The sequence below is a fragment of the Balaenoptera borealis genome (assembly GCF_965194805.1).
Source record: "Balaenoptera borealis genome assembly, chromosome: 3".
Taxonomy (NCBI): Eukaryota; Metazoa; Chordata; class Mammalia; order Artiodactyla; family Balaenopteridae; genus Balaenoptera; species Balaenoptera borealis.
The window spans coordinates 44,041,687-44,062,078 of record NC_138866.1 but is presented as its reverse complement, the minus strand read 5'-3'; the positions used below and the strand labels follow the sequence as shown (position 1 = coordinate 44,062,078).

General features: G+C 38.8%; 1 protein-coding gene and 1 long non-coding RNA gene across 4 annotated transcripts in view; one reads left to right on the top strand and one right to left on the bottom strand.

The window, feature by feature from the left end:
- The window catches only part of PELI2 (pellino E3 ubiquitin protein ligase family member 2), a 221,361-nt gene extending 211,621 nt beyond the window's left edge, over positions 1 to 9,740 (top strand). For all 3 annotated transcript variants that reach the window (XM_082386653.1, XM_082386651.1, XM_082386652.1), the window contains one exon: positions 4,961 to 9,740. In XM_082386653.1, coding sequence (XP_082242779.1) covers positions 4,961 to 5,527 — 567 coding nt within the window. In that variant the 3' untranslated portion in view covers positions 5,528 to 9,740. The remainder of the gene's footprint in view (positions 1 to 4,960) is intronic.
- The window catches only part of LOC309626224, a 62,196-nt gene that overhangs the window by 14,381 nt on the left and 27,423 nt on the right, over positions 1 to 20,392 (bottom strand). The gene's annotated exons all lie outside the window — the stretch shown is intronic.

Here is a 20,392-nt window from a genome sequence, read left to right as displayed (position 1 = left end):
GATCCAGCAATCCCACTACTGGGCATATACCCTGAGAAAACCATAGGTCAAAAAGTGTCATGTACCACAATGTTCATTGCAGCTCTATTTACAATAGCCAGGACCTGGAAGCAACCTAAATGTCCATCGACAGATGAATGGATAAAGAAGATGTGGCACATATATACAATGGAATATTACTCAGCCATAAAAAGAAATGAAATGGAGGTATTTGTAATGAGGTGGATGGAGTTAGAGTCTGTCATACAGAGTGAAGTAAGTCAGAAAGAGAAAAACAAATACAGTATGCTAACACATATATACGGAATCTAAGGAAAAAAAAAAAGACCATGAAGAACCTAGTGGCAAGACGGGAATAAAGACACAGACCTACTAGAGAATGGACTTGAGGATATGGGGAGGGCGTGGGGTGAGATGTGACAGGGTAAGAGAGTGTCATGGACATATATACACTACCAAATGTAAAATAGATAGCTGGTGGGAAGCAGCCGCATAGCACAGGGAGATCAGCTCGGTGCTTTGTGACCACCTAGAGGGGTGGGATGGGGAGGGTGGGAGGGAGGGAGATGCAAGAGGGAAGAGAAATGGGAACATATTGTATATGTATAACTGATTCACTTTGTTATAAAGCAGAAGCTAACACACTATTGTAAGGCAATTATACTTCAATAAAGATGTTTAAAAAAAAAAAAAAAAAAAAAAAGAGGAAATCAAAAAATACCTGGAGACAAATGAAAATGAAAGCACCATGACCCAAAACCTATGGGATGCAGCAAAAGCAGTTCTAAGAGGGAAGTTTATAGCGATACACTCTTGCCTCAGGAACAAGAAAAGTCTCAAATAACCGAACCTCACACCTAGAGCTAGTAGAGAAAGAAAAACAAACAAAACCCAAAGTTAGTAGAATGAAAGAAATAAAGATCAGAGCAAAAATAAATGAAATAGAGATGACGTAAACAACAGAAAAGAGCAATGAAACTAAAAGCTGGTTCTTGGAGAAGATAAACAAAATTGATAAACTTTTTTAGCCAAACTCATCAAGAAAAAAAGGAAGAGGGCCCAAATCAATAAAATTAGAAATGAAACGGAGAAGTTACAGCCAACACCACAGAAACACAAGGATCATAAGAGACTACAAGCAACTCTACGCCAACCAAATGGACAACCTAGAAGAAATGGACAAATTCTTAGAAAGGTATACTCTCCCAAGACTGAACCAGGAAGAAACAGAAAATATGAACAGACCAATCACCAGTGCTGAAATTGAATGAGTCATTTAGAAACTTACAACAAGCAAACTTCCAGGACCAGATGGCTTCACAGGTGAATTCTACCAAACAATTTAGGGAAGAGTTAACACCTATCCTTCTGAAACTATTCCAAAAAATTGCAGAGGAAGGAACACTCCCAAAGTCATTCTCTGAGGCCACCATCACCCTGATACAGACAAAGATATCACACAAAAAGAAAGAAAATTATAGGCCAATATCACTCATCAACTTAGATGCAAAATTCCTCAACAAAATACTAGCAGACCCACTCCAACAATATATTAAAAGGATCATACAACAATGATCAAGTGGGATTTATCCCAGGGGTGCAAGGATTTTTCAATATCTGCAAATCAATCAGTGTGATATACACCACATCAACAAATTGGAGAATAAAAACCACATGATGATATCAATATATGCAGAAAAAACTTTTGATAAAATTCTACATCCATTTCGGATAAAAACTCTTTAGAGAGTGGGCACAGAAGGAACATACCTCAACAAAATAAAGGTGATATGTGACAAACCTACAGCTAACATACTCAATGGTGAAAGCTGAAAGCATTTCCCTCTAAGATCATGAACAAGACAGGGATGTCCACGATGTCCACTCTTGCCACTTTTATTCAACATAGTTTTGGCATTCATAGCCACGGCAATCAGAGAAGAAGAAAAAAAAGTAGAAGGAATCCAAATTGGAAAAGAAGAAGTAAAACTGTCACTGTTTGTAAATGACATGATGCTGTACATGGAAAATCCTAAAGATGCTACCAGAAAACTACTAGAAGTCATCAATGAATTTGGTAAAGTTGCAGGATACAAAATTAGAACACAGAAATCTTGTATTTCTATACACTAATGATGAAAGATCAGAAAGAGAAATTACAGAAACAATCCCATGTACCATCACAACAAAAAATAAAATACCTAGGAAGCAAAAGACCTTTACTCAGAAAACTATAAGACTCTGATGAAAGAAAACAAAGATGACACGAACAGATGGAAAAATATACCGTGTTCTTGGATTGGAAGAATCAATATTGTGACAATGACTATACTACCCAAGGCAATCTACAGATTCAGTGCAATCCCTAGCAAATTACCAATGGCATTTTTCACAGAACTAGAACAAAAAATTTTTAATTGTGTGGAGACACAAAAGACCCCGAAAACCAAAGCAATCTTGAGAAAGAAAAATGGAGCTCAAGGATTCAGGCTCCCTGACTTCAGACTATACTACAAAGCTATAGTCCTCAGAACTGTGTGGTACTGGCACAAAAACAAATATAGATCAATGGAAGAGGATAGAAAGCACAGAAATAATCCCACACACCTATGGTCAATTTATGACAAAGAAGACAAAACTATACAATGGAGGAAAGACAGTCTCTTCAATAAATGGTGTTGGGAAAACTGGAGAGCTGCATGTAAAATAATGAAATTAGAACATTCTTTAACACCATACACAAAAATAAACTCAAAATGGATTAAAGACCTAAATGTAAGGCCTGATAGTATAAAACTCTTAGAGGAAAACATAGGTAGAACACTCTTTGACATAAATCGCAGCAATATCTTTTTTGACCCATCTCCTAGAGAAATGAAAATAAAAACAAAAATAAACAAACAGGACCTAATTAAACTCAAAAGCTTTTGCACAGCAAAGGAAACCATAAACAAAATGAAAAGACAACCACAGAATGGGAAAAAATATTTGCAAACGATGTGACCCTCACAAGGGATTAATCTCCAAAAGTTAAAAACAGCTCATGTCCTTTGACAGATGAATGGATGTGGTACATATATACAATGGAATAGTACTCAGCCATTAAAAAGAATGAAATAATGCCATTTGCAGCAACATGGATGGACCTGGAGATTATCACACTGAGTGAAGTAAGTCAGACAGAGAAAGACAAATATCATATGATATCACTTATATGAGGAATCTAAAAAAATAAAACAAATGAACGTATTTCCAAAACAGAAACAGACTCACAGACTTAGAAAACAAACTTATGGTCACCAAAGGGGAAAGGTGAGAGAGAGGGAAAAATTGGGAGTTTGGGACTGACATATACACACTATTGTATTTAAAATAGATAACCAACAAGGACCTACTGTATAGCATAGGGAACTCTGCTCAATATTTTGTAATAACCTAAATGGGAAAAGAATTTGAAAAAGAATATATACATATATATGTATAACTGAATCACTCTGCTCTACACCTGAAACTAACACAACATTGTTAATCAACTATACTCCAATAGAAAATAAAAATAAATTTCAGAAGATTGAAATCATATGAACTATATTCTCAAACCATGATATAATCAATCTAGAAATCATGAATAAGATAAAAAGAGCATGTGTATATTTTAATAAAATATTTTCATAAAGAAAAAGCAATGAATAAAAATAATCATAAGGAAAACAAAGAAAAACGTAGCCCGAACTCCAGCTTATTACCACAGCAGCGTTCTTCTTCTTACAAAGTTTATGCAGAGATGAGACCTCCCCTGAGAATTACCTGTGGTCGGGAAGAGAAGGGAGGCTCCTGACACCCAGCGAGAAGGGAGGAGACTAGGTGTTCAGGGTGGGCGTGGGGCGAGGAGAGAGCTTCAACGACTTAAAAAGCTACTCAAAAAGCAGTCACCATATTTTTCCTGTAAAGTATTGAGGTTTATCATTTTGTTGGGATTTTAAGCTTTTTCTAACTACCAGTATTGGATACTTTTTTGGGGAAGGACCGCTGTTGTCATTAAAGGACAACTTGCAGGCAAAGTGCCATCCAAGTGAGCCGTGAATGATGAGTGGGAGTTTGCCAGGCCCAGGGGTAGACTAGGGGTGGGGTGAGCCGGGAGAGAGAATTCTGGGCAGAGGTCACTCATGGCACATGCCAGAGGGCAGTGCACCTGAGTGCATCCATGGAGCGCAGGTGGCCCACGGAGACAGGGGTCAGGCTCCTGCGGACCACGTCTAACTGTGCTGCTTGTCAGCTGTTAATCAGTCCTGTGAGCACTTGGTGCGTAGCACAGCCAGTCTCTAGGGGCAGGACAGAAATAAAGACGCAGACGTAGAGAATAGACTTGAGGACATGGGGAAGGGGAAGGGTAAGCTGGGATTAAATGATGTTCCAAAGCTCACAGTGAGCGCTTCTGCTCCAGACCTTAGAAATGCAGGATAAATGATAGATTGTGTGAAGCCGAGGGTCACCGGAGTCGTTGGCACCACTATTGTATTTACTGCACGGCCCCCCAGGGGTCTTCTGGATTGGCTCTGGTCGACATGAGCATGAGTCTTCACCAGATGGGCTGGCTGGACATCTCCTGTCCCTTAAGAGACCAAGGAGGAGTTGTGTTGTTGACTTGAGGAGGAAACCTAAAAATATAAGGAGATTTGTGAAGTTTGTTAAAATAACCACTACATTAATTGAACGTGTAAAGTAAATGCATCCGCGGTTAGGGCTTTGTGTGTTTCACATACATGATTTACACCCAGTGTTCAGATGAGGAAAGGGAAGCTCAGGGAGGGTGAGTTACCCCCCTAGTCCTGTTTTGCAGGGAGGCCGTGGGATAAACTGCCCCCCCGTGTTGACTACGGAGATGATCTTTAAGAGGACAAAAACGTTAGCGTGGTTTGTCAAATTTTGCTTTTAAAAGGCATGTCTGTCAAACTTGTAGGTGGAAAGCGAGACCAACGTCCTGCAGGACGGCTCCCTCATCGACCTGTGCGGGGCCACCCTGCTCTGGAGGACGGCAGATGGCCTCTTTCACACCCCAACCCAGAAGCACATTGAAGCCCTGCGGCAGGAGATCAACGCTGCCCGGCCACAGTGTCCCGTGGGGCTCAACACCTTGGCCTTCCCCAGCATCAACAGGAAAGAGGTGGTGGAGGAGAAGCAGCCCTGGGCGTACCTCAGCTGTGGCCACGTGCACGGCTACCACAACTGGGGCCATCGGAGCGACACGGAGGCCAACGAGAGGGAGTGTCCCATGTGCAGGACTGTGGGCCCCTACGTGCCGCTCTGGCTCGGCTGCGAGGCGGGCTTTTATGTAGACGCGGGACCACCCACTCATGCTTTCACCCCTTGTGGACACGTGTGCTCGGAGAAGTCTGCGAAATATTGGTCTCAGATCCCGCTGCCTCACGGGACTCACGCATTTCATGCCGCCTGCCCTTTCTGTGCCACGCAGCTGCTTGGGGAACAGAACTGCATCAAATTGATCTTCCAAGGTCCAGTTGACTGATGCCCTTTACAGCCATCGACGACGACTTTATTAACACGTTACTGTGAAGATTTTGCCACTAACTCCAGATTTTACCTTTTTATAATACCGTTCATTAAGGGGAAGGGGCGGTCCTGAGGCTGGGAAGAAAGAAGGGCGTGGTGATGAAACATGCCGGGCATTGACGATAACGGTGGCGTGTTGCATGCTCAAAATAGCAGCATCGGCATTGAAGTCTGCTTAATTAAACCATAATATCTTTGTAACAATTGGATTTAAAATGCCATGCTTTTATTTTAACCTTGGGGTTTTTAAAACAAGTTTTCTTTGTTAAATTTGGACAGGACTTTAAATCCCATTTTAAAACAACTGTAGAAGAAAATTAATTCAAAAGTTGTTGGCTCTTAACTGCAAACTTCGGTGCTGTGTGGTATAGGTGTTAGACATGCCGTATCTGGAAATACTTGATACAGGTTAGAATCTGACCAGATACCAAAGGGGCAGCTCTATAAGATGATGTTGGGGGACAGGAGACCTTAGGCACAGGTGATTGTTTTGATCTGGGGCTTTTCTCTGATTTTTCTTTTGAGGGGACGGAATATTCATACGTTGTCATGTTTTTTTTTTTTTTTAAACTTCGGTGGAATTTAATTACTTTATACACACATTCATCAAATACCTTGGCATTTCAAACAAAGAGTTTTCCATAACTTTTTAGCCTGCCTTTTGTTATTTTTGGTCTGACATGGTCTATCCCTGATTCTCATCTTGCATGGCCAGAACTGTTTGGTTGATTAAAATGTAGCTACTCTTAAAAATTCATTAACTAACTGAGAGTGATTATTGCAGCAGAAAACATGGCCCAGGTAATATAATATCAAGTTTACTTGCTTACTGAATAATTTAAGAGTGATTAAAAATAAGATTTTACTTTTTAAAACTACTCGTTGGAATTTCCTAAGTTTTTCTTAAGAAAGCCAAAATTCCGTGAACTTAAAAAGCAACATATTACAACGATAGTCAGTTTTGTTCACCCCCTTTCTGCCATCTGTCACCTTCCCTTGCAGCTTACAGAGCCCTATAAGTTTTGAAAATGTTTGCAAATCAAACTAAATTTAAATGTGATCATTAGATGACATACACAACACCAAGTGGTACATCTGCAGAGAGCGTTTGAAATTACTGATTTCAGGAGAGCAAATGAGTGTTTACTGAGGAATAATTAAATCAGAATTTCATATGAGCTCCACCAGCCCTCTTTGTTAGTTTCATTTCATTTTGAATAATATTCTTGGATGTTCATTCTCTGTGCTCAGTACCAGTGTATGACTGTTCCTGTGATGTAAAGATCCTTTAGGACATGCGACTACCAGAGTTGGCTGGGATGAAATAGATTCCTGCCACATGGAGCAAGTATGTTTAAATTAACATCCTCTTAAATTGACCATTGCAGATTCATGCTGCATTTTTTTAACCTTTGTAAAGATATATGATTTATATGATTCTAATATACTGCATTCCTATTTGAATTGGTTTTTCCATGGTTTGCCTACTAGCAAATATTTTGCCTATTTTCAATTGTCCTAACCCATTTTGAAAGCCCTTTTCCTTAATGTGATAAGGTCTATTAGTCTTGATTGCTGCTGCTTAAGTTGACTTAATATATAAAAATTTCAGCCTCTCAGTTTTCAGATAGCTTTACTTTTCAGTGGAGATTATTGTTTATGAGGTGTTTTTGTTTTGGTGATTTTTAAGTGCTGTGAAAATCCAACCACAGTGCTCTCATTGATAGCTTACTCAATTCTGTATAGCTTGCTTGACCTGCAGACAGAGAATGAAAGAAAACAATGAAATTGCCCAGAATATATCCAATGCCTTTTGTTGTAGCCAGAGTCTCCCATGATTAGCTTTTACTGATTATGGAATATGTCTTTTCAGTCTGTGCTGCTTTAGGCTCCACAAAATGATACAGGAAGCACACGGTCCTTTTTCTTGCAATGTGGTTTGAAGGTGGTTTGAGGAGTCTTGATAACCCTAAAAAGCATCTTGTAAGGTAAATAAATAGTCTTGCATCTAGAAAGGCTGGATTTTACCTATCAGAAACTTTTTTTTTTTTTCCAGGAAGTTACCATCTGATACAACTGTCCATTTCAAGGACTATAGTAGTTCAAGGTCTGGTAGTTCCACATGCAACATATACCCCAAAATAGTTATCTTCCAACCTGAGAAGTTTGACTTTTTAGTAAATTTGGGTAGAAATTCCAAGCTCTTGGAAGGGGCAACAGTGACCCCCGCACCTCTGTTAGCACCACATCTTTTCCTTTGACTTCCAAGTGAAGTCCCCTCTCCCCTGCCTAGAGAACCACAGCGAGGTGGCCCGTTTGCAGAAGGAAGCCAGGCTCATCTTGGCCACTGCTAGTAAGATCTGCTAACTTTGGTTAATGAGACATTTCTTTTCTCTGGAAAAAATAAAGTGAGAATAAAGAACTTTAGCTCAGAGTACAGTAATACAGTTCAGAAAAGGTAAATTCTCAGAGGTTATGTCTGTTTTTATGTCTTGCTTGACATCACATTCAAGGGCAAATTCCACTCCCCAGATGTACACATAGGAAATTGCAGACCAGTTATCCTGATCGCAGCCTGACCGAAATGCCTTTTGTGACTAGGTTTCCAGAAGAGCTCCAATGATGTATTCCCATAGGTTTTTTTTCCAGTTTTTTTCCAGTTGTTTATGCCAGTTTATTACAAAAAAAAAAAAAAAAGATTCAGAGTGAATGGGATACAACTCTGAATATTTTTCTAGTCTGGAATTTTTTTTATTATTACTAATCGGTGCTGCCAGGTCATGCATGCTGCAACTCAACATTTCCCTTATTTGGTTTCGCTTTTTGCAAGAAGGGCTACAGTTCACACTGCAGAGTAAGTATTAAGCTTTCTGGGGTTTTTTCCCTAACTGTAGCCCAAAAGAATTAAAATCTTTTAATATAAATAGCATATTTATCATTCCTCGATAGTTAATTATAGAGTTTGGTACCTTTGTGCCTCAGGGAAGCCACGTGACACAACTGGTTATAGAATTTCAGGGTTAGGGTTTAAAGAAAGGAGAAAGCCATTGGGAAAATGATGGGCTCCTTTAAGGAGACGAATGAATCTGGATGCAGAAATATGCCAGGAACTGGCATACACATGATTGTAGTAGAATTTATTTCCAGTAGCAGTAGGGAAATTATTTTAAGTTATTACATCTACTATATTAGCAAAGTTGAGGAGAACTCTTTTCTTCATAAAGCTTCAATGCTTTATTTTTGCTTACATAAAATAAAAAAATTAAAAAAAAAAATTCAAACCCCTGTCATTTGGGAGCTCAGTATTGTTATTTGGGCACTTTTTGAGAGTTTAAAAAGGAGCGTGTTTTCTCTTTCTTAATTTAAGCGTCACGTAGATTATAGAATTGTTACCTGCAGTTCTATGATTTTGATCAACTTTTCTTTTTAAAGCCATTCTGTTCTTTGGATTTGCATGAAAGGATATATGATCACAACATTGTCAATGCTGGCTAAAAAACTTATCTTCATGCAATCCTGCCTTGTAACAGTGGAATTTCTAATAGACAAAGCACAGAACCTTGATTTTAAGCTGGATCTAGCGCTGTTCTTTTGGCTGTAGCTCTTACATCCCCAGAGTTTAACCTTCATAGGCTGAGGGTATGAAGTTCCTCCTTTAATGCTAGAAGGAGAGCACAGCTCTGTTATCATTTCTTTATGACCCAGTCAAAGACCAATGAGACAACTCCAGGATCTTTTTAAAAGAATGTAAGCATTACTGAATCAGTAAAACAGAAGAAGGTTCAGTATTTCTTCTTAATAAAACTAATATCCTCTCAAGTTTTCACCCTCATGCAGAATCCCTAGAGGAAGACAGGGAAAAGCAAGTATTTTTCCAGTTCTACTTAACTGTTTCTAAACAAAAATAAACTCGATGAAAGGGAAGTTGTTTCTTTTTAGCTGAGATGACATATTGTTTCTCTGTTTTAAATAGTCTAGAAGCTAAGAGGTTGGTCATATTTACCATGTATAGTGTTATGAGCAGTTAAATTTTATGGATATATTTGTAAAACTGTTCTTTTATATTTCATGTCAAATTGAAAAGTTTATTTCTTCACTGTTATATCTGTGGAAATACAAGCCATTTTACAGGAAAAATCTTCAGAAACTATTAAACGGATCTCAGTATGTTTGTGAGTCGTTGTCTTCATCAGGACATTAGATAGGAAGTAGATATAAAAGTAGACTTGACTTTTGCATTTTTCAAACTTACAATTTGATCGCAGACAGTTGAGCTGATCATTGTTTTATATTCTGCACAATACCTATTTAAACCTAGATTCTGAAAAATCTCAATTTTTTTATCTGAAAAATTCCACTGGTGTTTATATTTGTGACATTACATCACTGTCAAATAAATCTCACTTCCAGGAGAATTTAACCTGGCTTGTAGAATTAATGGATTTTCTGCATGGCCATTATACTCATATTGCTACCTTTGTGACAATCTTCATTCACTTTTAACAACATAAGCATTATGTGTAAGCCTCCAAGCCTTAAACTAGTATGTCTTTCATAAGAAAAGGTATTTATGACAGTTTTTTTCTCATCACATTGATACTTAAGGAGTCATAGTATTGTTGAGGGAAATGGATTTTTCATCCCCCCCCTCCCAAAATATACATTTATATAGGTTTTTATTTCAGGATTAAGTATTCTGACACTTTAACAAATCTAAGATGCCATGATTTGTAAGATGCGTTATTACAGAAAAACATAGCCAGTTACAATTGTGGGATGCATTCTGTTTTACAAGGGTGCCCGAACTATGCAATGGGGAAAGAAGAGTATTTAACAAAGGGAGCTGGGATAACTAGATATCCACATGCAAAAGAATGAAGTTAGACCCCTACCTGACACAATATACAAAAATTAACTCAAAATGGACAGCAAAAACTATAGAACAGAGTAAACCTTTGTGACCTTGGATTAGTCAATGATTTCTTAAACACCAAAAAACACAAACATAAGAAAAGATAAACTGGACTTCAAAATTAAAATATTTTGTGCATCAAAAGATACTCTCAAAAGTAAAAAGACAACCCATACAATGGGAGAAGATATTTGGAGATCATATAACTAATAAGGCAATTGTATCCAGAATACATGGAGAACTCATAACTCATCAAGAAAAGGACAGATAACCCAGTTAAAAAATGGTCAAAAGATTTGAATACTTTTCCAAAGAAGATACACAAATGACCAATAAGCACATAAAGATTCCCAACATCATTAGGCATCAGAGAAATGCAAGTTAAAAACCACAAAATACCACTTTATACCCACTGTGATAGCTAAAATCGAAAAGACAGTAACAAGTGTTGAGAATGTGTTGAAAAACTGGAACCCTCATACACGGTTGGTAGACTTTGTAAAATGGTGCAACCACTTTGGAGCAACAGTTTACAACTCCTCAAAATGTAAAATATACAGTTACCACATGAGCCAGCATTTTCACTCCCAGCTATATACCAAAGAGGATTGTGAAACCGAGCTTCTAGTTTGTAGCAAATAGGCTTCATTCAGCCTGCCCTGAGTTCCAAAGGGCAGATTCAAACAGTTGCAAATCAGGAAAGGGAGAGAATGCAGAAACAAAGGAGAAGCAGTCAAGAAACAAAAGTGTAGGGCTTCCCTGGTGGCGCAGTGGTTGAGAGTCTGCCTGCCAATGCAGGGGACATGGGTTCGAGCCCTGGTCTGGGAAGATCCCACATGCCGCGGAGCAACTGGGCCCATGGGCCACAATTACTGAGGCTGCGCGTCTGGAGCCAGTGCTCCTCAACAAGAGAGGCCGTGATAGTGAGAGGCCCGCGCACCGCGATGAAGAGTGGCCCCCGCTTGCCACAACTGGAGAAAGCCCTCGCACAGAAACGAAGAGCCAACACAGCCGTAAAAAAAAAAAAAAAAAAAAAAAAAGAAACAAAAGTGTAGCAACGGCAGGATCCTGGTTCCTCCTCAAGGAATATAACAATATATCTTTGAGTTCTGCAGGAACTAAGGCCCCACCCAGATGGAGGGTGGTAATTTCAGGCTGAGCGCAAGATTCCTGGAGCACCACCCTGTTACCTCACCACCAACCAATCAGAAGAAAGTCACACACCCTGCAGCCCTCATCCCAACTTTTGCCTATAAAAACATGTCCCTGAAAACCATCAGGAAGTTCAGGTTTTTCTGAGCATGAGCCACCGTTCTCCTTGCATGGCCCTGCAATAAACCTTTCTCTGCTCCAAACTCCAACACTTCGGTTTGTTTGGGCTCACTGTGCATCGGGCACACGAACCTGCGGTAACAGTAGTAATGGTCGCACAACTCTGAATGTGCTAAAAGCAACTGAGTTTTATACTTTGAAGGGGTGACTTTTATGGTATGTGAATTATATGTCAAAACTAATTTTTAAAAGATACATACTAAATTCAGAGATGTTAGATTATGAGAAATGTGATTCCTAGAATTGAACTACAGTACCATACAGCAAAGGAAACCGTAAACAAAACGTAAAGACAACCTACAGACTAGGAGAAAATATTTACAAATGATGCGACTGAAAAGTGATTAATTTCCAAAATATACAAACAGCTCATACAACTCAACAACGAAAAACAAACAACCTAACTGAAAAATGGGCAGAAGACCTAAATAGACATTTCTCCAAAGAAGACATACAGATGGCCAACAGGCACATGAAAAGATGTTCAACATCACTAATTATCAGAGAACTACAAATAAAAACTATGATGAAATGCCACCTCACACGTGTCAAAATGGCCATAATTTTTAAATCTACGAATAAATGCTGGAGAGGGTGTAGAGAAAAGGGAACCCTCCTACACTGTTGGTGGGAATGTAGATTGGTGCAGCCACTATGGAGACCAGTATAGAGGTTCCTCAAGAAAACTAAAAATGGAGTTGCCATATGACCCAGCAGTCCCACTCTTGGGCATATACCCAGACCAAACCCTAATTCAAAAAGATACATGCACCCCTATGTTCCTAGCAGCACTATTCACAACAGCCAAGACATGGAAACAACATAAATAAATGTCCATTGACAGATGAATGGATAAAGAAGATATGGTACATATATACAATGGAATACGACTCAGCCGTATTTAAAAAAAAAGAATTAACGCCATTTGCAGCAACATGGATGGACCTAGAGATTATCATACTAAGTGAAGTAAGTCAGAAAGAGAAAGACAAATATATGATATCACTCATATGTAGAATCTAAAATATGACACAAGTGAACTTATCTACAAAACAAAACAGACTCACAGACATAGAGAACAGACTTGTGGTTGTCAAGGGGGAGGGGATGGGGGAGGGATGGATTGGGAGTTTGAGATTAGCAGATGCAAACTATTATATATAGAATGGATAAACAAGAAGGTCCTACTGTATAGCACAGGGAACATATTCAATATCCTGTGATAAACCATAATGGAAAAGAATATGAAAAAGAATGTGTGTGTGTGTATGTATGTATGTGTGTGTATGTATATATATATATATATATATAATCTCTGAATCACTTTGCTGTACAGCAGTAATTAACACAACATTGTAAGTCAACTATACCTCACTAAAATAAAAAATACAGTACTATACATTTTCTTAGTCACTGAGATAAAAATCAGGATCCTCAAATTTTTGCCTACCTTGAGATGTTTTCCAGAGTCTTACAACATAGGTCATTTCTTTCAATCACACTTCCCCTTGTCATTAGATAAAGAGAACATACACATAAGCATACTAACAAGATTACAAGACAGCGTCATATTCTTAAGGATTGTCTACTTTTGCTATGAGGATGAAAAAATAGAATACACTTTCTGAAAGAATAGTATGCTATTTTAAAGAATAGAATGCTATTATAAGACCTCAAAATCTACTTTCTTTAAAAAGTATTTTTGAAAACAAAAATTTTTATAGCCAAAATGAAAGCCAGTAGAAGTCCATTGTAAAAAAAATTAAAACCTGGTTAAGTATGAAATTCATAATCCCACCACCCAGAGAGAAACACTTAACATTTGGAGATTTATCTTTTCTAAACTTAAATGAATTTTTAACCGTGACTTCAATTTCATTCTGATCTTTCTTTTAGTTATTTAATTACAAGGACTTTTTAATGTAAATTAGGAAATGTGGCTTTGGGAACAGAGGGAAAAATGACGACTTGTATATCTGTAGTGGGTTTCTCAGTAAACAGCTGCAGAAGAAAGTTCTCTCTCCCAGAGACACAAAATGTGCCCAAGGCTGGCAAAATGAGACCACAGTGGTTATGGCTGCCAAAGCTGTAAGCTTAAGAAAATTATGTTCAACCTGTTGTGGCCCCTTGAATGCCCATTGCCAATTGTGGGACATGTGTTGGAGTGCCCAAAGGGACTGTTCTTAAGCATTGCTTCCTTCTTTCATCTTCTAAACAGGCTCTAGTTGAATATCAAGGCTATTCTTATTAAAGAGGTATAATGGACATTTTTGCCTAATTCCAGGTTCAAACTTGAGCTAACATCAGAGTGCCCTGAGGTGTTTGTTTATAATGCAGATTCCTTAGTCACATCAACAGAGGCTGATGTTCTAGTTCTAGGTCTCTCCAGGAATTTACACTTGATGGACAACCTAGATGACTCTGCAGGTGATCCATGTTCCATGCTTTGAGAAATCCTTCAACTAAATGATTGTACTGATTGTATGCCTCTGTGGTACAAGTAACTAATTCCACATTGTGCTCACTGGTTTTGGTTCTCCCAACATGGTTCCCTTGGAACTTGAGGTATATGGCCCCACATGGAGATGGGAATGGATGGCCTAACCAGTCAAGTGTTCTTCCTGCCCTGTGATTCTAGCTTCCATCTTCTCTTACGTGACTAGACCTGACTCGACTTCACTGTGTCTTTTCTAAACTTCCATTCCCTATCCTTTAGGATTGATTTCTTTAGTACGTACCTTTAACCATTTCCACCTTACAGGGAAAAAAATCTCCAAAAATTCTCAAATTAGTTTGAGGGAGTTCAGGGTTAAAGATGAGATTTATACATAATTCTTGGAACTTGCTGAGTTCTCAAAATTGTTATTTAACATGATAGAAACTTGTTATGGATCAGTAAACTGGGTATCATCACAGCACAGTTCACAGATTTTGGGTTCCTATTATCTAGTTATATATTTCTGAGAAAACTTGGAAGGGAACATTTTTTAATCCCAGGGTTTGATTTCTGCATACATTCTGGAAATGTTCTGCTATTTAGATCCATTGGGTTAAATGGATGGGCAAGTATTTCCTTATCTTTAAAACAGAGTGGTAATAATGCTTCAATTCCTTAGAGATGTGAAGGTAACATAATATAGGAACTATGGTACATAATTGCTCAATAAACAATAGTGGTTTATAGTGTTCCCATGCAAGTGAAACTGAGCAGGACGCTGTGGGGCCCTCCCAGGTACAAATACTTTCCATGTCCTCTCTTTCTTTTTTGTAGGAAATAGGCTTCATTCAGCCTCCTTGACCTTCCCTGAGTTCCAAAAGGCAGATTCAAACAGTTGCTAATCAGGGAAGTGAGAGAATGCAGAATCAAAGGAGTGACAATCAAGAAACAATAATACATGGATGCAACTAGAGATTATCATAGTAAGTCAAGTAAGTCAGAAAGAGAAAGACAAATACCATATGATATCACTTATATGTGGAATCTAAAATGACACAAATGAACTTATCTATGAAACAAAACAGATTCACAGAGAACAGACTTGTGGTTGCCAAATGGCAGGGTGGTAGGAAAGGGATGGATTGGGAGTTTGCGATTAGCAGATGCAAACTATTGCAAACAGAATGGAAAAACAACAAGGTCCTACTGTTAGGATATAGCACAGGGAACTATATTCAATATCCTGTGATAAACCATAATGGAAAAGAATATGAAACAGAATTTATATAATATATATATGTATAACTGAATCACTTTGCTGTACAGCAGAAATTAACACAACATGCTATATCAACTATACGTCAATAAAATAAAATAAATTTTTTGGCTGTGCCCCATGGCAGGCATGTGGGATCTTAGTTCCCCAACCAGGGATCAAACCCACATGCCCGGCATTGGAAGCACAGAGTCTTAACAACTGGACTGCCAGGGAAGTCCTAAATAAAAAAAATTTTTAAAACAAGGAACAATAGGGCTTCCCTGGTGGCGCAGTGGTTGAGAGTCTGCCTGCCAATGCAGGGGACACGTGTTCAAGCCCTGGTCTGGGAAGATCCCACATGCCGCGGAGCAACTAGGCCCGTGAGCCACAACTACTGAGCCTGCACGTCTGGAGCTTGTGCTCCGCAACAAGAGAGGCCGCGACAGTGAGAGGCCCGCGCACCGCGATGAAGAGTGGCCCCCACTCGCCGCAACTAGAGAAAGCCCTCTCACAGAAACGAAGACCCAACACAGCCAAAAATAAATTAATTAAGGAAAAAAAAAGGAACAATAGTGCAGCGATGGGGCACCGTCCTGGTTCCTCCTCAAAAGCTATACATAACAATATCTTTGAGTTCTCCTGTAGGAGGTAAGGCCCCCCACCCAGGTAGAGGATGATAACTTCAGGCTGAGCACAAGATTCCTTGGACACCGCCCTGTTACCTCACCACCAACCAATCAGAAGAAAGTCTGCACACAGTGGAAGATAACAAAGACTCTGCTCCCCTCCCCAAATGGTTATTGGCAATTAACTTCCCTTTTCTCCTTGTAAGACTTTCATGGTCAAACAGAATCTTTGGAGCTGGTTTTTGGACACAAGTCCACCTTCTCCCCAGGTTGCCAACCTACTGAATAAAGCAACCTTTCCTTTCCAACCGACACTTGTTTCTCAAGTATTGGCTTTCCAGCAGTGAGCAGCCAAACCTGAGTTTGGTAATATAAGATACTTCCCAATGTGTCATCTTTAGAACTGAAGTCTCAGAAAATGTTCGGCAAAAGAAGGCCTTATAACCTTATAACCTTGAGAAATAATCTAGTACATCCCATATTTATTTGACAACAGAGCCCCTTTTTTTCTCATATAGTGTATTTTAAATTCTTGAGGAGAGTTTTAATTGTTAGGCTTTAGCCATTACGGACCTATTGCCCCACATTCTCAAGATTACTTATTTTAAATGAAACAAATGAGCATAAGCCCAATATTGGCCATTGTTATTCATGTAGTTCTAAACCCTAATCTTTAAATAAATACACTGTTTTTGCTTATGCACAGCTCTGACTTAAAACATTTTAATAGGTTTTATGCTGGTGACCATTTAATGATATTATTTTATGAAAAGAATACCAAATATACTTGACTATATATTTGAGAATATGACTACTGACAATTATGCACCACTCTTTCAGTTGGTAGATGTTTCTTAATATTAAATGCATTTATTTTTGATAGTCTCAAAGTCCCATTCTGTTTATTAGAATTAGTTTATTCACTTGGAACATTGAACCTCATGGATTTGATGGACAGCAAGCTGGATTACCACCCTGTGTTGCATTAGGATCTTTGACTGTTTCTCCTGTTAGTTTCTTGTAGAGTCAGAGTAAAAATTCATTTAAAACACTACAACCTATACTATTAAATCCAATAAACTATCCAAATTTCAAGTCCCTGCAGCCCATCAACATTTCCATTGAATGAGAACTCCTTATTTATCTGAACCAATTGATTGTAGTTAGATTTTTTTTTATGATAGTCTGCTTATATTTCTAAATCTTTAGGATGAAATCTGCTTTAGAAAATAAAGGTTTCAATGATGAATTGAGTCTGAATCAACATGACTGAAATTAAAAAACAAAGCCAGTGTGGTCAGTGGGAAGAGCACTGAGTTAGGTGTTACTTTCTGGTAATTGTGTGACCTCTAATTAATTGTGTGAACTCAGGCAGGTGGCTTCATCTCTCTGCCTGTTTTTCCCATGGGAGATGATGAAATTAGATTAAAAATTGATCATATGTCATATCACAAAACAAGTCTCAAGAAATTTAAGAGATTGATATTATGCTAAGTATCTTTTCCTACCATAATGAAATAAAACTAGGAAATAACAACATAAGGGAAACTGGAAATTTCACCAAAAAAATGTGGAGCTTCAATAGCACACTCTTGAGCAACCACTGGGTCAAAGGGGAAATTAAAAAGGAAATTAGACAATACCTCAGGGCAAATAAAAATGAAATTACATTATCAAAATTCATACACTAAGAAATTCATAACATTAAGTGCATACATTAAGAAAAAGAAAGATCTCAAACAACCTAATTTTACACCTCAAAGAGTTAGAAAGAGAACAAATTGAGCTGCTCAAAATTAGAAGGAAGGAAGTAAAGAGCAGAAACAAAATAGAAAATTTTTTAAAATAGGAAACAAACGAGTTATTTTGAAAAGATGAAAAAATTTACAAACTCTTAAGCTGAACTAAGAAAAAAATAAAATTCAAATAAAATCAGAAATGAAAAAAGAGACATTATAACTGATGACACAGAAATAAAAAGGATCACAAGAGACTACTATGAACAATTATCCACCAGCAAACTGGATAACCTAGAAGAAGTGAATAAATTCCTAGTAATATAGGACCTAGCAAAACTAAATCATGAAGAAATAGAAAGCCTAAACAGACCCATAACTACTACGGAGACTGACTCAGTAATAGAAAATCTCCCAAAGAAAGCCCAGGATCAGACGGCTTCCCTGGTAAATTCTACCAAACATGTGAAGAAGAATTAGTGCCAATCATCTCAAACTCCTCCCAAATATTGGAAAGGGGGGAACCCTTCCAAATTCATCTTATGAGGTCAGCATTACTCTAATAACAAAGCTAGATGAAGACTTTATAAGAAATGAAAACTATATATATATATATATAGAGAGAGAGAGAGAGAGAGAGAGAGAGATATCTCTGGTGAATATAGATGCAAAAATCCTCAACAAAATACTAGCAAACTTAATCCAACAGCACATTAAAAGGATCTTACACCATAACCAAGTGGGATTTATCCCTGAGTTGCAAGGATGATTCAATATATGAAGATCAATTAATGTGATATATCACATCACAAGAATAAAGGATAAAAATTGCATGATTGGGAGTGGCCAAGATGGCAGAGTAGAAGGACCCTAAGCTCACCTCCTCTCATGAGCACACCAAAATAACAATCTGCACAACAACCATCATTGAAAAAGACTGAAACCTACCAGAAAAGATCCTCTACAACTAAACACATAAAGACAGAACCATAACGAGACTGGTAGGAGAGGCAGACTTGTGATATAATCAAATCCCATACCCCCCAGGGTGGGCAAACCACAAACTGGAAAATAGTTTTATTATAGAGGTTTTCCCACAGGAGTGAGAGTTCTGAGCCCCACGTCAGGTGCCCTAGCCCAGGGGCCCTGCAGAGCATTTGGCTTTGAAGGCCAGTGGGGCTTAATTGCAGGAGGTCACATGATTAGGGGAAATAGGGGCTTGACTGCAGGAGGTCACATGATTAGGGGAAATAGAGGCTTCACTCTTAAAGGGAGCACAAAAAATTTTTTACCACAAAATCTCATGCACACTGACCAAGGACAAAAGCAGTAATTTGATAGGCAGCTGGGCCAGACCTACCTGCTGGTCTTGGAGTGTCTCCTGGGGAGGCGAAGAGCAGGTGTGCCCACTCTGGGGACATAGACACTGGTGGCAGATATATCATTGAGCATTCATCTACATAGTCTGTCCTGGAGGCTGACATTTTGGCACCAAGACCTGGTCCCACCCAACAGCCTGTAGACTGCGGTGCTGGGATGCCTCAGGCCAAACAACAAACTGAGCAGGGACAGAGACCCACCCATCAGCAGACAGTCTGCCTAAAGATTTCCTGAGCTCACAGCCACCACTAGACATGCCCCTAGACATGGCCCTGCACACCAGAGAACCGAGATTCAGCTCTACCCACCAGGAGGGCAGGCACCAGCCCCTCCCATCAGGAAGCCTGCACAAACCTCTAGACAAGCCTCACCCACCAGGGGGCAGGCACCAGAAGCAAGAAAACTACAGTGCCTCAGCCTGCAGATCAAGTCTGCAAATGCAAGCCAGACACCACCCAGGGACCAGCTGGCCCCTGGTCCTTGGGTGACAAGAGGGGAGTGCACTGCTGGGACACATAGGACATCTCCTACAGAGGGCCACTTCTCCAAGGTCAGGAAACGTAACCAATCTACCACATACATAAAAATACAAATAGCAATTTACACAAAATGAGGCGACAGAGGACTATGTATCATATGAAGGAACAAGATGAAACCCCAGAAGAACTAAGTGACATAGAGACAGGCAATCTACCTGAGAAAGACTTCAGAGTAATGACTGTAAAGATGATCAAAGAACACAGGAGGAAAATGGATGCACAGAGGTAGAAATGAGAACTTTTTAAACAAAGAATTAAAAAATATAAAGAACAACCAAACAATTAAAGAATACAATAACTGAAATGAAAATTACACTAGAAGGAATCAAGAGTAGACTAAGTGAGGCAGAAGAAAGGATCATTAACTGGAAGACAGAGTAGTGGACATCACTGCTGCCAGAAAAAGAAAGGAATGAAAATAAATGAGGAGAGTTTAAGAGACTACTGGGACAACATCAAGTATGCCAATATTTGCATTATAGGGGTCCCAGAAGAAGAGAGAGAGAAAGGGCCTGAGAAAATATTTGAAGAGATAATAGCAGAAAAATAGCTGAAAAATTCCCTAACCTGGGGAAGGAAATAGTCACCCAAGTCCAGGAAG